An 18,903-nucleotide genomic window follows, 5' to 3' on the forward strand; every position below is an offset into this window, starting at 1 on the left:
AACGTCATCATGTTGAGTCGATTCTGAACCAATCAGCTGTTCGATCAGCTGAGAGGCCAGCGTTTCCCAGCATGCACTGGGTCCGCCTGCGTCCGCCTGGCTCTTGCAGTCGGTGAAAAGCAACTGCGCTACCTGCGTCTCAGAACTGCGGCCGCCTTGGTCTCGTGAGATTATCGTTGCCCACGTGTGCATGACGTCAGAGCAAGTCGGGATCAAGTCGGACACAAATCTAACCGGCATGCATTGGGCGCCGATCGCCGGTGATCGATTCTGCGCAGATCTGGCTCATCTCGAACGAGCCTGTTATCTAAAACTTGTAGCCACCGGCTACCTTACTGAGCTAACCATGGGAATCATGTATTCTTCGTGAGGCCTTACTCAATGGAGCTGTATTAATTATCGTCTTCTCTCTGTAGAGACCTGCAGGACCCGAGCAGAGCTACGATGCTTAGCGCTGTAAATGTCAACAATATTTAGAATTAATGCATAGTGTTACTACTGTCCAAACTATGTACTTTAACTAACACACCAGGCCCTTGACAAATACTTTGCTTAGTGATCCTTATGGTTTGATGTGATGTGCATGTGTCCTGGTGGCTGGCCATATCTTACTTTACAAATGTAGTCAATGTGGAGGTAGGAATCTAGAAGTATGATCAATAATATTACAGAAATAAGTGTTCCAGTAGTGTTCAGAAAAGCTAGATAAATGTTTCTAGAGTGCAGGCTTTATTACAATTATTTATTATTGAGCTAATTTCAAACACTTTTTTATCATCCAATAAGATACTTCAAGCTTTACAATAAGAAGTCAAGGAAGTGAAGGACTACAGCCACATCCCAGCCCTTCAGAGAACTGTCCTGCAGAAAAGGCTGTCGTCCAGACTGGAGCGGTGGGCCAACGGTGAGCTCAGGAGACCAGATGATCCCAGGCATCCAGGAGTTGTGTGATATTCCTGCACCACCCTCAGAAGTGTTGTTGCAGACAAAAGTCAGCAGAGAAATACAGCTTGCCTTAGGTGAAACTGAATATGTGAAATATATACATAACCCAATTACTCAGTATGTTTGTGTATTGTTGGTGATGAAAAACTGACCCTGACCTGTGATTTACTGCAAATAATGAGTTCCAGCTTCTTCTACCACCGGGGCCCCAGCAAAATATGTTCAAATATCCATTATGTATGTGAAGTTTTATATTGGACGAAAAATAAAGCATTATAATAGTCTCAACCTTATTTCCTGTTTTATATAATGAACCAAACAGATAAGGGTGAATGTAAAAAAATGTTTTAATATATTATGTGCATTTTAAAATATAATTACAGTAAGACAATGTAAACACAAATTAAATTACAGGACAGTATACTGTAGTAGGATATATTGACATACAATGGCCTAAGAAACTACAAGTACACCAATGAAAACTTAAGAAAAAGGTTATTGTAAGTGTTAATTGAGTATCTGAGCAAAATATGATCAATACATACGCTATTGGTCTATACCCTGGCTGTTTGAAGCCTTCGAACACAGCGTTTCCTCCACAGAGAGATTGAAGGCTCCTCTCCCTCTGCTGCTCCACGTCCTCCTGGTTGGTCTGCCTGATGTGAGCTGTGATAGAAAATTATAACAAAGTTTCTTACACAAATCAAATGGTAACAAAGTTCTTACTGATAACTAAGGCTTCCAAGGTTGTGTGATTTACAATTAAAATAACTTGCTTTTAAGTAGCCATTAGCAAATGTGTAGGCTTTAAAAACACTATGAACACTTTCCTTATGCTGACCTGCTTGCAAATGCAACAGAAGACAAGACCTCTAGATATAATACATTATATTCACAGCTTCTACATTGTACAACTTAACCAATACTCTAGCATTGTGTATTATCAGGCCAATAGCAACCACAACAATTAGTAGTTAGCTGGATAATAATTTTTCCTAATAGACCATAATATAGCTACGTTACTAACCTAAGGTTACCTGGGAGAGCATCGTAGCTCTGCTCGGGTCCTGCAGGTCTCTACAGAGAGAAGACGATAATTAATACAGCTCCATTGAGTAAGGCCTCACGAAGAATACATGATTCCCATGGTTAGCTCAGTAAGGTAGCCGGTGGCTACAAGTTTTAGATAACGTTAGCAGTATAGCTAACGTTAAATGCTAACTTAAACAGCTTTACTAGCTAGCTAGTAACTTAACACAAAACAACAAATGTCTAGTAACCATACTTGCAACGTAGATCACAGATAGAGATATATATAGACAGATAGAGATAGATAGACAGATAGACAGATGATCAATACTTACACTTTATTAATCTTGTAGTAATCCGCTGTGGAGTGGCTTGTGTGTCCTCCAGACCAGACTCTGAGTCTATAACGTTAGTTTACCTGCACTGAGGCTGAGCTGTCACTCAAACTTTCCCTTAACACTCATTAGCCAATGGGGACGCACCCCTGTAAGACCTGCCCACGTGAGATTTCTGTGTCAGAATCGCAAGCAAAAACTCAGGGAGCGCAAAGGAGAAAGCTGGGAGCATGACTGCAGACGTGATGGAGAGAGAGCAAAAGACTGATCATTGAGAAAGAAGCAGAGGGAACTGTAAACAGAAGGACATCATATCAAACAAATAAAAGACCAATAGTTTACAACTACACAAATGTTTTGTTTGCACGTTTTAAGTTTTACCTTTAAGGTGACCATTTTTTTTGCTTGAGTTAGTGTTTTTTGTTTGATACTTGAGACGTTTTGCTTGGAATTAAAGTCACAAAACTAATCCCATAAGTGTGTTCCAACAATACTTTTATACAAACAGAGGGGGTTGTAAGTAATCCTGACCAGTGTGAACACCTATGGGAATTGGTAGCACCAACTTTCAAAGCTTGATCAACCTCCATTGCTGCAGAACAGCTTTACGTTGTTTACCCATTTCTTGTTCCATGAAAAAGGCCTTTTTGAAAAATACTGAAATGTACATTATTTTTCAGTTTTGGGTAACCTTACTTTTTTTTTTTTTTAACCTCAGGCAGTTAGCCACTTACCTTTGTACCATTTCAAGCTATTCATTGGACATGAACTGCTAAAATTTCAAGCAGACAAAAAAAAAAATTGGTGTGTTCTAAAACTGAAAGATATGACATTTTTGTATGAATGATTTTCTGGACTTTGATGTGATGTATTCATCCTCTAATGGATCAATGTGAAGACTGTGGATGTAATGTAGTTGTGTGAATGTAATCTGTTCCTCTGAGATTAAGTGAAGTACTAAATGGTTGAATCAAAGATGCAGCAGTGCTGCTGTGTGCGGTGATGGTGTTTGATCCAGAGAGAGCACACATAGGTGCCCTATCTCCCCCTTCTTATTTATTTTAGTCACCCAATTATTGTCGCTTAAAATTATATCTGACAAATTTTGAAGGAATCTCAATATTTGGTAAGGAGTTAAAAATGTCCCTATTGGCAGATGACACTATGAGTTATTTAAAAAAGGACAAGAACCAGTTATGGAACTCTAACTTATGATAGGCTTCAGGTTTAAGATTGAATATGTTTAAATATGAAATCTTATCTCTGCATAGTTGTGATGATTGTGTAATTGGACATATCCCAGTTAACGATTCCATTAAGTATCTGGGCATATTTATAACTAGAAATCGTATTGCTAGACAACAGCTACATGTTTCAAGTGGACTAAAAAATACTAAAACTATTTTTAACATCTGGCTTCAAACGGATTTGTCTATTTTGGGCATAGTTCTCCTCTCCGAAGAACACCGGGAGATGGACCCATAAATGCATGACTCAGGTCAGTAAAGTTCAACGGTTTTATTAAAGCACTAATTAAACTTACAGCCAACAGTGTCCAGGAAACGACAGTCAGGAATCAGGAAACAGGGAAAAACACCGCTGGAAGGCTGCTCACAAGGCAACAGACAATCTCACACAGGAGTAAAGGAAAGACTGAACTTAAATACACAAGACAGGGGAGACAATGAGACACAGGTGCACCACATAGGGGCGGGGACAGGTAATCACACAGGCGGGAAAACAGAAGACGTAAAACAAGACATAACATGGGAGAGCAGAGAAACTATTTCTAGCAGGCATGCGTTTTCGGCGCAGCTCGAGCCACGCCTGAGACGTGCGTGTCACACAGGCAGTGTGTAAGCTCTAACCTGTTAACATGGGAGCCCAAATAAAAACCGCCACGCCACGCAGCTGACACACTCACGCGACGCATCAAGTGTGTAACCGGCCTTACAGTGTAGGCTAGCCTACTTCTACAGTAGCATCAGAGGAAGACATTGTACTACTGTATTTACCTGACAGAGAACGCTGCTGATTGCTGCAGAATGTAATCACCAAATTTCACAATGAATATGTGGAGTAATCAGACATTAGCGTCATGGACTCATGGCATTGTGCTACCCAACTGGCCCGTTATGAGAGATAAACAGCACATAACTGCTTCATCAACCACCAGAACCGGACCGTGTGTGTGCGCAGAGAGAGAGAGAGAGAGAGACAGACAGAGAGAGAGAGAGAGAGAGAGACGGTGTTGTGTCGTGTCGGGTTAACGAATTTAATACAATAGCAGGAGAAGAGTCCCCCCCGCTGTTCTGCATGTGGCGTCTGCTGGTAGGAGCCAGTTCCTATGGCTAGGAGGATGCCAGTATAGACCTTTTGTGATGATAACACAAAAATGTCACAAGAATGTCAACAGGTCAGGATTTTGAACACAAAAGACCTTTTATTATAACACAGCCATCTAACCACCACAATATTTTGTTATACCACAGCCATTTAACCTGATGCTGCTCTTTTTAATCAAGCAGGTAGGCTTCATGTGTGCATGTACAAATAACTGTAGTTTAAAATTAAATTAAATTTAAGACCTGTATACAAAAGTAGAAGGCATGCTAAACAGTGAAGTTAATACAATATTAAAAAGATGCGGAAAAGGGAAACACACTGCCCTGAAGTAGGAGCTGAAAGAGTTACAGGAACTGTGGCCAGAGGAACTTAATAATCCCCAAATTGGTCCAGTCGGAACACGAGAAAAAAAAAGGCTTCTAGCAACGCTATGTTCTAGGAACTGCAAAAATCCCTCTGGTCGGAAATTGGTTATTATTAGTGCGGCTGTCAACAGAAAGTGTTCCTCCCAGCCCCCAAACAACATACAATATGTGGCTCCTACAGACGGATACGGAGTTTTACTTTTTTGAACCCACCAACTTTGTCGACACCTTTAACCTTAAATATATCACCTGTTTCTACCATAATTCAGGAAATGCTGCTCTGGAGTATATAATTCATTCATCATTCTGTATGCCACATTTTATATTCACAAGAAGAAATGTTCTAATTCATCTCTTAATTTTGTACCTTTTCTCATAGAATTTAAATCTCTACTTAGATCGTTGGATAACAAAAAAGTATTAAAATTGTGGAAAATGTAGAGCTTTTTCCCCCTGAAACCTCTGACTAATTATACATATGTTTTCATGTACCTCTTATTTATTTTTCTATGTAATGAGTGTTATTTCAGCGTTTTTATTTTTATCTTCATAGGTTTACCATTTACCTGATTCTCTGTATACTGCATTTTGTCAATAAAAGACAGATTTAAAAGATGCTTCTCCTGAAAGAAGAATGAAAGAACCAGCAGTCAGTTGGCTGCTTGCTTCTGGAACAGTCTCTCAGACACACGTCAGGCCAACTCACCTACATGTTTGAAACCAAGCATTCACTCTCATATAGCACACATTAATTCACTATTTCTTCGATCATATAACTATGTACACATAGGCAGGATTTATGGGGGGGCTTTTTACAAGTTTTGGTTCCTTTTTTTTTAAATGTTTCTCACATTTCCAATGATTGTTGCATTTCCCTAAATTTGCCACTTTTTTCCGTTTTTATTTCAGATAGAGGATTTTGTCGCTTTTTTTAATACACAATCTCGACTCCAAGTTACGCATCATGATTGCGCCGTGGCCATTTAGTGTAATGTTACTAATTGAACAAAGCACAGTAGTAGATTAAACACAACACGACAGACGCGTACATTTACTCACCTGAAAGAAATGATTAAAATAAGATAAGTCCGTTGGCTGTTCTTCACTGGAAAGTTCCCTGAACATTGACTTTATATTCACTGTACTAAAGTTCCCTGAACACCGATTTTATATCTTTATTGTGACTATTATTGCCATTGTTCATGACAGCCCCTACCGGCACCATCAGACACCACCTACCAAGAGCCTGGGTCTGTCCCAGGTTTCTTCCTAAAAGAGTTTCTCCCTCACCACTGTTACACTTACACATTCATGCATGCTCTTGGGGAAAATCACTGGAATTGTTGGGTCCTTGTAAATTATAGAGTGTGGTCTAGACCGACTCCATCTGTAAAGTCTCCTGAGATAATTCCGGTTATGATTTGACACTAAATAAAATTGAAATATTCACTAAATAAAAAATGTATTTTTTTCCTGTTCATCCAGATATAGATGCGATGTCTGATTTAGTTGATTACACTGTTAAAATATAAACAGCTTAAAAATGCAAATACAGAAAAACAGACTTTTATTTTCAAATTACAGACTTCCCGTTAGGTATTTACAGCTGAAAAAAATAAAATATATAAAAAACAAAAACAGTCCTCTTCTCTCTGCGTTCATGCAGTCCATTATAATAAAACTCCCAGAATGCTTTGCGTCCAGTTTCCTGTTCACCGATTGGTTGATCGGTCATCACTCCGACGCATCGCCGTCTTTCTGTTTCTTCTTCTTCTTTTTCTTCTTGGTACTTTCAACAACCTGCAGCACAAAAGGAATTATTTAAACATTAAATTAAAGTTATATTTAAACATGTGTGGCTGGTTAACAGTTACAGTGTTTAGAGGTATTTAGAGATGATGTAATGCTGAATCAGAGCCTCCAACTTCCTGCAACAGATGCATCGTTGCACGCGATGCTAGAATCCGGCCTAGCGTTAGCCTGCTGACAGTTATAACAAGTTATGACAAGTTATAAATTGCAAAATTCTTAATTTACATTTTGATCATCTGGTGTTGCGATAAGCTGTTCTTTAAGGTTGCTTCTTATCTTCTCATTAAAGGACTGTTCTAGCAGCGTTTTAACACCCTAACCCAATCAGACATACAAGTCAGAAAAAACGATTTTTAGGCTCCAGATTCAATTCCAAATTGATTAGATTACAAAAACTATTCCCAGTGTGTAAATGTAGTTACCCTTTCCCACCATGTGATTTCAGTTGACAATTTAAAAGAAAAGAAACTACTAACTAAATGTTGTTTGATATTGTATATGTCTTCATAAAAAAAAAAAAAACTTTTGCAACTAAAAACTGAAGTGCCAAGCTTTCAGATACATTTAATTCAATTATAAAAAACTTAAAAAGCTTGGGGTTGAGAGTTGGAGAGTTTAGAGCATTGAGAGACTGACATGTTGGTTACTTCAGGTTGTTCTTTAATCTCTGGCTGACCGTGTACAATGGGAGCGTTTCCAAAATACTTAACTTTGGCTTTGCAGAGCCTGCATATAGCATGATTCTGGGAGGTTTGCGCTGACTAAACTACTTGCGCTGCACTCGTTCTGATTATTATAAGAGTGCCCAGGCGTCAGTGGGAATTTGATGCAGCGCCATCTATGGGAATGGCGAGCTAAACTAATTTCAGGACAATAGTATATATGCCATTACAAAACGATTTTTTTTAAATGAATAGATTTCTGGAATTCTATTTGATTCTAAATCGGTAGAGCTTGAATGGCGAAACGAATGTGAACCGATTATTTTAGAGACCCCTAATCCCTACGATAGCCAACCAGGGTTAATGTAGACATGGTTCAAGTTATCTTAGGAATCAAACTGTTTGACTTCATTATATTAACTTTAATGTTGGATTAAACCAGCGGTTGTATAAATATCTCCCGACAGTTTGATGATGTAACTCACCTCTGTCTCTGGCTCCGCCCCTGTCTCAGGCTCTGCCCCCGTCTCTTCAGGCTCCGCCTCCTCTAGTTTGACCCTCTTCTCTTTCTTCTTTTTCTTCTTCTCTTTCTTCCCGTCCTCAGCGCTCGGCGTGCTGGGTGTCGTGGGGGCTTCGCCGTCACTGTCTGCCGCCTCCCTCTTCCTCTGAAGGTCAGAGAGTCATTAGTGACATCACACACACAGGGAGCCAATCAGAGCCATACAGCCAATCGGAGACAGGCAGCCAATCAGACAGGCTGCAACTGATCTTTAAATATTCACTTTAGTTCAATGTGATGAAAGAAACCGTATCAACTAAGGGTGTCACGATTTCGATTTGAAATCAAAATTAAGTTACAATCTTGAATATCTAATAAAAAAAAAGGAATCGTTGATACTGCCACGCCCCAATGTCACAAAAACACGTGTTGAACTCTGTAACTTAGCAACAGCAAGTCAGAAGTTACCATGGCAATTGCAGATGCAGAAGAAGCGTGTGGAAGTATTATAATTTCCAAGTCCGAGTTATATCGACAATGTTCACGTTGTCTACTAAAAAACTGTTTGGGAGCTCTGCTATGTGCGTGTATTATATTCTGTGTGTTTACCAGTGCACATTAGCCTAGCAGCTAGCCGAGATTCCTTCTGCTTATAGCTTTATCCCAACAAAACCGCACGGTTGAATTTCAGCCTGCATGCAGGTCTTGTAGCCTAAACAGAGCAGCTTATATTTGTTATATTAAAGAGCAACAAGTTGGCTGACTGCCAAGTCATCCTCCTTGCTCTGTCTGCTGTGCTGGCTCCAGGGTGTTTTAAGCCCCCAACTAAGCCTTCAAGGCAGCGCTGTCTTCAACCATAACAATTGCCTAATCTAAACTATTTTAAAACTTTTATTTCTAATTTATTGACAAAGTTTCCAATTGACTGAAGATAGGTTGTTACATTATGTTGTCAAAGGTTTTAAATTTGACAATGTAGTGTGGTACATTGCAAACAAAGGTCAGATATATTTTTACATACAAATTAGTCTAATAATGGCATAGCAACCTGTGCTTTAAAAATAAGTAAAAATCGAGAACAGAACCGTGACCTTAGAATGGATGTAAGTGGATTTGGAGAATGGTGACAACCCTAGTATCAACGAGTTTAAAAACATGAAGTAGTAACAATCAGATCAACATTAAGAAATATTAATGTCCAGTTTACCTTTGCTGAAGTGTCAGCCGACTCCTCCGTCGCCTTGGAGACACTGCCAAAACAAAACGTTTTTACTCAAACACTGAAGATCATCATTGCCATTCAAACGGTCAGAGTGATGACATCAGTGTGACTCATCAGCGAGTGATGACATCACTGTGACTCAGTGAGCTGCAGCTCAGCAATCAGCTGACTGAAGGAGCTCAGAACTGAGAGTTCCTGTAGCAGAGCGACTCCCTGAGAGAGCACGGCAGCTCCCCCAGGGATAACTGTCTGCTTATTATATCATATACACAGAATACATATACTAAACCCTAACCTGTAACAGAGCCCAGCAGCTCCCCAGGGATAACCGTCTGCTTACTATCTATCTATCTAGGGCTGGGCGATACGGAGAAAATCAGATATCGCGATATTCTTGTCCTAACACCTCGATGTCGATATTGTGGCGATCTTCTAGGGTTTACAATTGGTGCTTTAACAAAACATCTTCACAATGAGATATTAAATAAATAATCATCAGTAATGTAGATATAATGACTAAGTGGGTAAAGGTACTTTAGGTCTGTTAAGTTCAGAAAATGACATAACTTTACTGTAATGCAGCCTTTAAAACCAGGAAAATACAACACTTAAGCCATTTACGATATACTTAGACCAAAATCTAAGACTATATCTAGTCTCATATCACGATAAATATATTGCCCAGCCCTAATTATATCATAGACACACAAATACTAAAACCTAACCTGTAACAGAGCACGGCAGCTCCCCCAGTGGTAACTGTCTGCGTATCATCATAACCATGTATGTATGCATGTTGATATTATTGGTCCTCAGGTGAGGCGTACCTGTAGTCTACGTAGTCTTTCTTCCAGTCGCTCGGCGTGCTGCCGTTGGGCTTCCCGTGTTTGTCCAGGAGTCCTTTCTGAATCATCATCTTCTTCTGACTCGCCTGATGGAAACACGTTTCATATTTAAACAGCCTTCATTAAAGGGTTATTTAGAATAACCTGTTAAGGGAGGGTTGGTAGTTACCTTGGGGCCCAGCCCCCACTTCCGAGGATACGTGTCTCTCTCCATGATCACCCTCTTGATCTTCGCCACGATGCCGTGATCACACGTCGAGATCACCGCCGTCGTCATCAGAGCAACAGCTGATGAGAAAACACACGGTCATGTTAAATTACTTCCCCTGAGACTGGGTCATGTTAGATTACTTCCCCTGAGACTGGGTCATGTTAGATTACTTCCCCTGAGACTGGGTCATGTTAGATTACTTCCCCTGAGACTGGGTCATGTTAAATTACTTCCCTGAGACTGGGTCATGTTAGATTACTTCCCCTGAGACTGGGTCATGTTAGATTACTTCCCCTGAGACTGGGTCATGTTAGATTACTTCCTGAGACTGGGTCATGTTAGATTACTTCCCCTGAGACTGGGTCATGTTAGATTACTTCCCCTGAGACTGGGTCATGTTAGATTACTTCCCCTGAGACTGGGTCATGTTAGATTACTTCCCCTGAGACTGGGTCATGTTAGATTACTTCCCCTGAGACTGGGTCATGTTAGATTACTTCCTGAGACTGGGTCATGTTAGATTACTTCCTGAGACTGGGTCATGTTAGATTACTTCCTGAGACTAGGTCATGTTAGATTACTTCCCCTGAGACTGGGTCATGTTAGATTACTTCCTGAGACTGGGTCATGTTAGATTACTTCCTGAGACTAGGTCATGTTAGATTACTTCCCCTGAGACTGGGTCATGTTAGATTACTTCCCTGAGACTGGGTCATGTTAGATTACTTCCCCTGAGACTGGGCCATGTTAGATTACTTCCCCTGAGACTGGGTCATGTTAGATTACTTCCCCTGAGACTGGGTCATGTTAGATTACTTCCCCTGAGACTGGGTCATGTTAGATTACTTCCTGAGACTAGGTCATGTTAGATTACTTCCCCTGAGACTGGGTCATGTTAGATTACTTCCTGAGACTAGGTCATGTTAGATTACTTCCCCTGAGACTGGGTCATGTTAGATTATGGTTGAGCGTTGGTGAAACCATCAGAGAAGGGTGATAGATAGCAGGTCATCACGGCCCGAAGGCTGCTGCATCTATATATCTCATCATGTGGCCACACATGCAGACACCAACACCCCCCCCCCCAAGCAGCTGTGTCTCACCTGTGCAAATGGCCTCTCCCTTGGTTGTTATGACGACGATGTCCTGGTTCATCTCGATGCCGTCCTCGTAGCGCAGGACGCCTGGCAGCATGATCTTCGCCCCGTAACAGATGGCGTTCACCTACACACACACACACACACACACACACACACACACAGCTTATTAGTTATGTTAGGGGGATATACAGAGCTAAGCAAGTTCATACACCCCCATAATAAAGTTGACTAAAAACGAGAATTAAAAAAGTAAATAAAAAAAAAATTAAAAATCATCTTTTGTAAATGGATCTTGACTTAAAAAAAAAAAAAAAAAAAAGAAAAGGGAGGGAAAATCCAGCCTTTAATCATACCAATTTTCTTGCATAAATACAGGGGGCATAAGTCACTCCACCCTTGTTAAATTCCCATAGAGGCAGGCATATTATTTTTAAAAGCCAGTTATTTCATGGATCCAGGGTACTAAGCATCCTGATAAAGTTCCCTTGGCCTTGGTAATCACCATACCCCTCCACATCATCACATACCCTTCACCATACCCACCCACCATCATCACATACCCTTCACCATACCCACCCACCATCATCACATACCCTTCACCATACCCTTATGTTGGTTAGCCCAACAGCTGGTTTGAATTGCATTGAGAGATGATTTTAATGGAAAGTACCCCATGCCAATCTCTAGGTATGGTCAAGGGTATGTGATGATGGGGGGGGGGGTATTTTAATTCCAAAGGCCAAGGGAACTTTATCAGGATACATAGTATCCTGGATCCATGAAATAACTCCTTTATAATAAAAATCTGCCTGCCTCTATGGGAATCTAACAGGGGTGTACCGACTTATGCCCCCTGTATTTTAAGGAAGAACATTTACAATACATTATTCATTCACTAAGATAATTGGAGTCCTTAAAAGGTTGGATGTTTCTTCATTTTTTAATTAAGGCATTAAGATCAATTTCCAAAAGATGATTTTTTTAGCATGGGTTCATAAACTTATGCCGAGCACTGCAGTGATATTAAAGTAGTACTCACGGCACTGTCCTTTATATAAGATAGATATCTATCTTACTCACGGCACTGTCCACGACGAGGCGTTTGTGGGACACCAGCAGTTTCTCCATCTATTATATAGTATAGTTATATATTACAGTATATATTAGTACTCACAGCACTGTCCTTCATGACGAGGCGTTTGTGGGACACCAGCAGTTTCTCCAGAGGGAAGATGACTCTCCGCAGGTACGTCTCGTCTTTGTTGTGATCAAACTGCCATTGAGCGTCCAGAACGTCGTGCATCGTCACCATGTGGTCCTAAAACACAAACACATGATGTCAGAGTGATGTCATGATGATGTCACAGTGGTGAGGCTGCACCGTCTCTACAGACGGCGGCGTGCGTCTCCGCTGCAGTTTCCTGTTCCAGAGTTTCATTAGCAAACCTGCACAGAGCAGCAGGATGCAACTCAACACTCTGGGTCCCACAGACAGGAAACAGGAAGTGGTTCTCACCTTCTCTCCCAGCACGCCGGAGCGGACTCTCCTCAGCTCCTGCATCTGACCTCCGACCCCAAGCATCAGGCCCAGGTGGACACACAGCGTCCGGATGTACGTTCCTGCTTCACAGCTCACCCAGAAGATTCCTGAACAGCCAGAGAAAGATTAAAAACTCATCTAATACTTTTCAAAAATAAAGCGTCTGTGTGAGTTCTTGTCAGGGATTGGTCAGACAGCCAAGAGAAAGTGACATCACTGAGTTCAGTCCAGTTAGCGAAACCTCTCCGATTCTCATCATCCCGCCCCCTGACACTCAACGTTCACATCAACATTAATATTGATCTTTACCACAGCAGACATGTTGATATGTTACAGTAGGAACAGCACAGGTGTATTCAGAACCATTACTGATGGCTGCATTCCACTTAGGAGAGACCCTGGTATTAAACCATTACTGATGGCTGCATTCCATTTAGGAGAGACCCTGGTATTAAACCATTACTGATGGCTGCATTCCACTTAGGAGAGGTCCTGGTATTAAACCATTACTGATGGCTGCATTCCACTTAGGAGAGACCCTGGTATTAAACCATTACTGATGGCTGCATTCCACTTAGGAGAGGTCCTGGTATTGTTCATGCTGACCCACTGAAATATCTTACTGGGACACTAGATGGAACTGATCCATTGTTAAGGTTATCAATCTCAGCTGTGCTTTTCCTACTATGACAAGTCAACATGTCTGCTGCAATTATTAATTAATATCTCACCCAGCCTCCTCTCGGGGTCGTACTCGATCAGTTTGCTGTCGTAGATCGTTCGGACTCTGAGCTGGCGTTTCACGGCTGCGATCAGTGGCGGCCGCTGGAACAGAGCGCCGGTCAGCATCTCCAAACCCTGCAGACAGAAACCGTCAGTCACATGATACAGCCAGCCAATCAGAACACAGGCTCAGGTTTCTATGACATGTGATTTATTCATGATTAATCTATAATCTCTAGTTATGACATGTGATTAATTCATGATTAATCTATAATCTCTAGTTATGACATGTGATTAATTCATGATTAATCTATAATCTCTAGTTATGACATGTGATTTATTCATGATTAATCTATAAACTCTAGTTATGACGTGATTTATTCATGATTAATCTATAATCTCTAGTTATGACATGTGATTAATTCATGATTAATCTATAAGATCTAGTTATGACATGTGATTTATTCATGATTAATCTATAAGCTCTAGTTATTAGGATATCTGGCGGCGGGCAACTCACCCGGGCCAGCGTGTGTTCGCTCTCTATGGCGTTGTGCAGCCGAACGATCCCCACATACTCTTTACCTGCAACACGACAGAGAGTAGTGAGGGGGGCCGCTGGGGTTTACTGGGCAACACGCAGCACTAAACACATCTAACAGGAAGTCCCGCCCACATTTCACAGGACAAAGGAAGTACCTGCACTCTGCTGGGACTTCACCAACCGCGTGGCTCGGTCAACGCAGACGATGAGGCAGCCCGTGACTTTTGGGTCCAGCGTGCCGCTGTGCCCGGTCTTCTCCACGCGCAGAATCCTCCGGATCCACGCCACCACCTCGTGGGACGAGGGGTTGGCTGGCTTATCCAGGTTGATGAAGCCCGTCCTGACAGGAAACAGGAAGTAGAATCAACAACGGTCACACTCACAGACATAACTACTGGCCAATAACTGCTGCACGCATGTGTCTCCTATGTGTGTCTCCTGTGTGTGTGTCTGTTCTTATCAGGGATTGGTCAGACAGCCAAGAGAAAGTGACATCACAGAGTTCAGTCCAGTTAGCGAAACCTCTCTGATTCTCATCATCCCGCCCCCTGACACTCAACGTTCACATTCAGCTGATTTATATTCCTCCAACATAATAGTACTTTCAATGAAGTAGATTATAGCCCTGGGTGTTAGCGGTAGCTTACTTGACGTGGGTCTGGGTGTTAGCATGTTAGCGGTAGCTTACTTGACGTAGGTCTGGGTGTTAGCATGTTAGTGGTAGCTTACTTGACATAGGTCTGGGTGTTAGCATGTTAGTGGTAGCTTACTTGACATAGGTCTGGGTGTTAGCATGTTAGTGGTAGCTTACTTGACATAGGTCTGGGTGTTAGTGGTAGCTTACTTGACATAGGTCTGGGTGTTAGCGGTAGCTTACTTGACGTAGTCCTGGGTGTTAGCGGTAGCTTACTTGACGTAGTCCTGGGTGTTAGCGGTAGCTTACTTGACGTAGTCCTGGGTGTTAGCGGTAGCTTACTTGACGTAGGCCTGGGTGTTAGCGGTAGCTTACTTGACGTAGCCCTGGGTGTTAGCATGTTAGCGGTAGCTTACTTGACGTAGCCCTGGGTGTTAGCATGTTAGCGGTAGCTTACTTGACGTAGCCCTGGGTGTTAGCATGTTAGCGGTAGCTTACTTGACGTAGCCCTGGGTGTTAGCATGTTAGCGGTAGCTTACTTGACGTAGCCCTGGGTGTTAGCATGTTAGCGTACGAGCGTAGCCCTGGGTGTTAGCATGTTAGCGGTACACTGACGTATGTACGGGTGTTAGCATGTTAGCGGTAGCTTACTTGACGTAGCCCTGGGTGTTAGCATGTTAGCGGTAGCTTACCTGACGTAGCCGTGGGTGTTAGCATGTTCGCAGTAGCTTACTTGACGTAGCCCTGGGTGTTAGCATGTTCGCAGTAGCTTACTTGACGTAGTCCTGGATGGTTCTCTTCAGAGGGTTGCTGCCGTGCGGTAGCGGCGTGTAATGAGCCGTCCGGATGTTCAGCTTATCAAAGTTCTGAGGAAACAAACGTTGAAGTTTGAGACCATTTCACTTCCTGTCTGAGGAGAATGAACAGAGGCTCTTATTTTGGTAGTCTGGTGAGCTCATCTCTATAAGATAGTCTGGGTCGGTGTGATCAGCACAGTCGGCTCGTCTCGGCAGCGTCCGGTCGAGTCGTCTCTCCGCTCGGTTTCTGGTCGCCGCCGGCAGAACGCCGTGACAACCGTCGCCGTGACGGAGAGGCCCCGCCCCCAGAACGGGAGCAGGGGGGGTGACTGAGACAAGATTGCCGCTCGGAGAATGGATAAACTGCTTCATCATTTCACACCCTGAAGGTACTTAACCGGTCAACCTATTCCTCCTCTCAGGGAACCAGAGTACATTTACACATCTAGTGTTTAAATATATAGAATGTAAACGCAATGAGAGGTTAGACAGAAGTTAGCTAGCAGTAACCTAGAGTAAGAGCGGCTATTGGGATAGATAAATACATTTATCTATAGATAGATCTATAGATTTTAATAAAGGTCTAAGGTCACCTTGAGTAAGAGCGGCCATTGGGACGTGTCCAGCGTCGCCACTTTAGACTCTGGTTTGATGAAGAAGTCTCCGCTCTGCTGGATCTCCTGTTAAACAAATTCAATTTAATTTTTAAGGTTAGGAACATTGACTAGAAATAAACTCTTCTACTAAACCACAGGTGTCAAACTCAAGGCCCGCGGGCAAAATCCAGCCCGTATATCAATTTGTGTTCACAATAGATTTTGTCCCTCCTAGTTGTGCTCCAAACCAAAAACACAGGACAGTGTTTTTTTTAAATGCACCCGACATTCAAAGCAGAACTTGGCAGATTTGCCGACTCTGAAACTCCCCCAGAAGCAGCAGAGAGAGAGAGTTTAATATTCAGGCTGAGAACAAGTTGTTAAAAAAAAATCAGTTTGATTTGCTAAATTCTACAACAGCCAAGAACTCTTTAGATGACTTGATGACTTTTGTAGAACAAAAAAGTCTGAAAAGGCAACAAATTTACAAAAAGGTGACAAAAGTCTGAGAAAGCCACAAAAACAAATACTCTCTCCATGTCTGGCCCTTGGTGGTTCTCTTTTCCAGTGTGGCCTTCTGGGAAAATGAGTTTGACCCCCCTGATTTAAATGTTCAGACAAATTAAAACATTAACTTAATGAACTGATTTATGTTCAGAGGAAATATGAACTCACCCCAACTTCATCTTCACTGGCTCTCTTCACTTTCTTCTTCTTCTTCACTGAAACACAATCAGGAAGTTACTCACAATGTTAATTACATAAAATATACACAAATACATAATAGACGTTTAATTAAAGACCGAAACCAATGTGCTCTTGTTTTATTTGTAAGGATATTTCAGATCATTAATGAAGTCACACAGCAGCCCACGTGCCCTCCATGACAACACGTGGCTGTTAGCATCTGGCGGCTAACTTAAAGCTAACAGGCCGCCAGAACAGAACATCCCATAATTAGCCAACGTTCTGCACACATGGCGGAGCAGCTACAGGGCACTGGTCACATTTTAGAAGACACCCAGTGTTTCCAGACCCGTTCAGACCGGAGCTCCTGCAGTGTTTCACACACCGAGAACAGACCACGTGGGTCCTCCGGTTACCGGGACCGGCTGTAAAACCTCCAACCCGTCCGACAGGAGTGCTGCTTAGTCCCGAGACACCAGCCGGACTAACCAACGCGGTTAAAACATTACAGTAATACAAAAAATTAACACCAGCTACAATTATGCAAATATATTTCTTGAAATTACCGATTTTCTCAATGCAGTCTGGCGTTAAACGCAGTTAAACTGCACGTGCGGGTTAGTTATAAGTTATAACGCCAGCAGAACGGATCGTGTTCGAGCCATTGAACGGGGTTCAGATGCACGTTCAATATATATAATATATACATATATATAATGTTATTATAAAGTTAAACATCTTTAAATAGTAGTTTTCTCTGGAACGTGCTGCACACTCACCCTCTGTGTCCGCCATCTTGAACTGAAAGACTGAACGCGAGACGGCTCCTCCTCATTCTTCTTCTCCTTCTTCTTCTGGACTTCCGGTTGCCTGGGTTCTTTGGGGCCCTCTGCTACCCCCACAGGGCGGGAATATACTGTAACTAAGTACCTTTACAATGTAACTAAGTACATTTACTCCAGTACTGTACTTCAGTCCAAATGTTGAGGTACTTATACTTTACTTTAGTCTTTTCTTTTCATGCCACTTTCTACTTCTACTCCTACTCTGTTACAGCTTTAGTTACTAGTTACTTTAGTTACTCTACATGCATCTGTTACAGCTTTAGTTACTAGTTAATTTAGTTACTAGTTACTTTAGTAACTTGGAAGAGTTGCAGCCAAAAAGCCAGACCTCCGACATTGAAACAAGGCCAATCGACTCAACTATGCACAAAAACATAGAAACTGGGGTGCAGAAAAATGGCAGCAGATGCTCTGGACTGATGAAATATTTGTCTGTAGCAGAAGGCCGGTTGCTGGCCGAAGGGCTGGAGAGAGCATGGTGGAGGTTCCTTGCAAGTTTGGGGCTGCATTTCTGCAAATGGAGTTGGAGATTTGGTCAGGATTAATGGTGTCCTCGATGCTGAGAAATACAGGCAGATACTTATCCATCATGCAATACCATCAGGGAGGCGTATGATTGGCCCCAAATTTATTCTGCAGCAGGACAACGACCCCAAACATACAGCCAAGGTCATTAAGAACTAACAAGAAGTCACACCAAATATTGATTTGATTTAGATCCCTCTTCTGTTCAGTCACTGCATTTGGTAATTGATGAAAATAAACTATTAACACTTCCATTTTTGAAAGCATTCTTAGTTTACAGCATTTTTTCATACCTGCCTAAAACTTTTGCACAGTACTGTATATACACTCACCTTAAAGGGGTGATAGAATGATTATATAGGGTATTTCACACTGTTCCTTATGGTCTCCTAATGGGGTATGTAACATTGGTTGGGCTGAAAATGGCCTGGTTGATATTTTACTGGCCCTTATGCATCCCTGTGTTTTGGCCCTATTTGTAACAAGAGCTTTTCTTCCAAATATGGTATGGTCATGAATATTTAGATGAGCTGTGCGCTGATTGGTTGAGCGACTTGCCATACGCACATATTAGAGCCCGCTGATTGGTTGAGCCGAATCCCCAATACACATACATTAGAGAAGCGACAGAATCTCATATT

General features: G+C 42.0%; 1 protein-coding gene and 3 non-coding genes across 4 annotated transcripts; all 4 read right to left on the reverse strand.

The window, feature by feature from the left end:
- Positions 1 to 6,666: 6,666 nt before the first annotated feature.
- Positions 6,667 to 17,702, reverse strand: dkc1 (dyskeratosis congenita 1, dyskerin). Its single transcript, XM_039786220.1, has 15 exons — positions 17,672 to 17,702; positions 16,881 to 16,927; positions 16,203 to 16,289; positions 15,587 to 15,678; positions 14,334 to 14,518; positions 14,155 to 14,219; positions 13,643 to 13,769; positions 12,888 to 13,018; positions 12,546 to 12,689; positions 11,375 to 11,495; positions 10,230 to 10,348; positions 10,043 to 10,146; positions 9,201 to 9,243; positions 7,980 to 8,159; positions 6,667 to 6,820 (listed from the first exon to the last, which is right to left on the reverse strand). Exons 1-15 carry the CDS (start codon positions 17,685 to 17,687, stop codon positions 6,755 to 6,757), a joined length of 1,527 nt encoding a protein of 508 aa, XP_039642154.1. The 5' UTR covers positions 17,688 to 17,702; the 3' UTR covers positions 6,667 to 6,754.
- LOC120550083 lies at positions 11,250 to 11,326 on the reverse strand. Its single transcript, XR_005637561.1, has one exon. It is a non-coding gene; the product is annotated as a small nucleolar RNA SNORD83 (small nucleolar RNA).
- On the reverse strand, positions 13,097 to 13,175 carry LOC120550086. The gene has a single exon (XR_005637563.1). It is a non-coding gene; the product is annotated as a small nucleolar RNA SNORD53/SNORD92 (small nucleolar RNA).
- Positions 14,645 to 14,723, reverse strand: LOC120550087. Its single transcript, XR_005637564.1, has one exon. It is a non-coding gene; the product is annotated as a small nucleolar RNA SNORD53/SNORD92 (small nucleolar RNA).
- Positions 17,703 to 18,903: the final 1,201 nt, after the last annotated feature.

Source organism: Perca fluviatilis, chromosome 20 (genome assembly GCF_010015445.1).
Source record: "Perca fluviatilis chromosome 20, GENO_Pfluv_1.0, whole genome shotgun sequence".
NCBI classification, from domain to species: domain Eukaryota; kingdom Metazoa; phylum Chordata; class Actinopteri; order Perciformes; family Percidae; genus Perca; species Perca fluviatilis.

Excerpts from the sequence above, each read along its gene's own strand:
- dkc1 (XM_039786220.1), bottom strand. Across the intron at positions 13,019-13,642 it reads CGACCCCGAGAGGAGGCTGG|GAATCTTCTGGGTGAGCTGT; the intron begins GTGAGATATTAA and ends CTGGCTGTTCAG. Across the intron at positions 8,160-9,200 it reads CGGCTGACACTTCAGCAAAG|AGGAAGAGGGAGGCGGCAGA; the intron begins GTAAACTGGACA and ends TCTGACCTTCAG.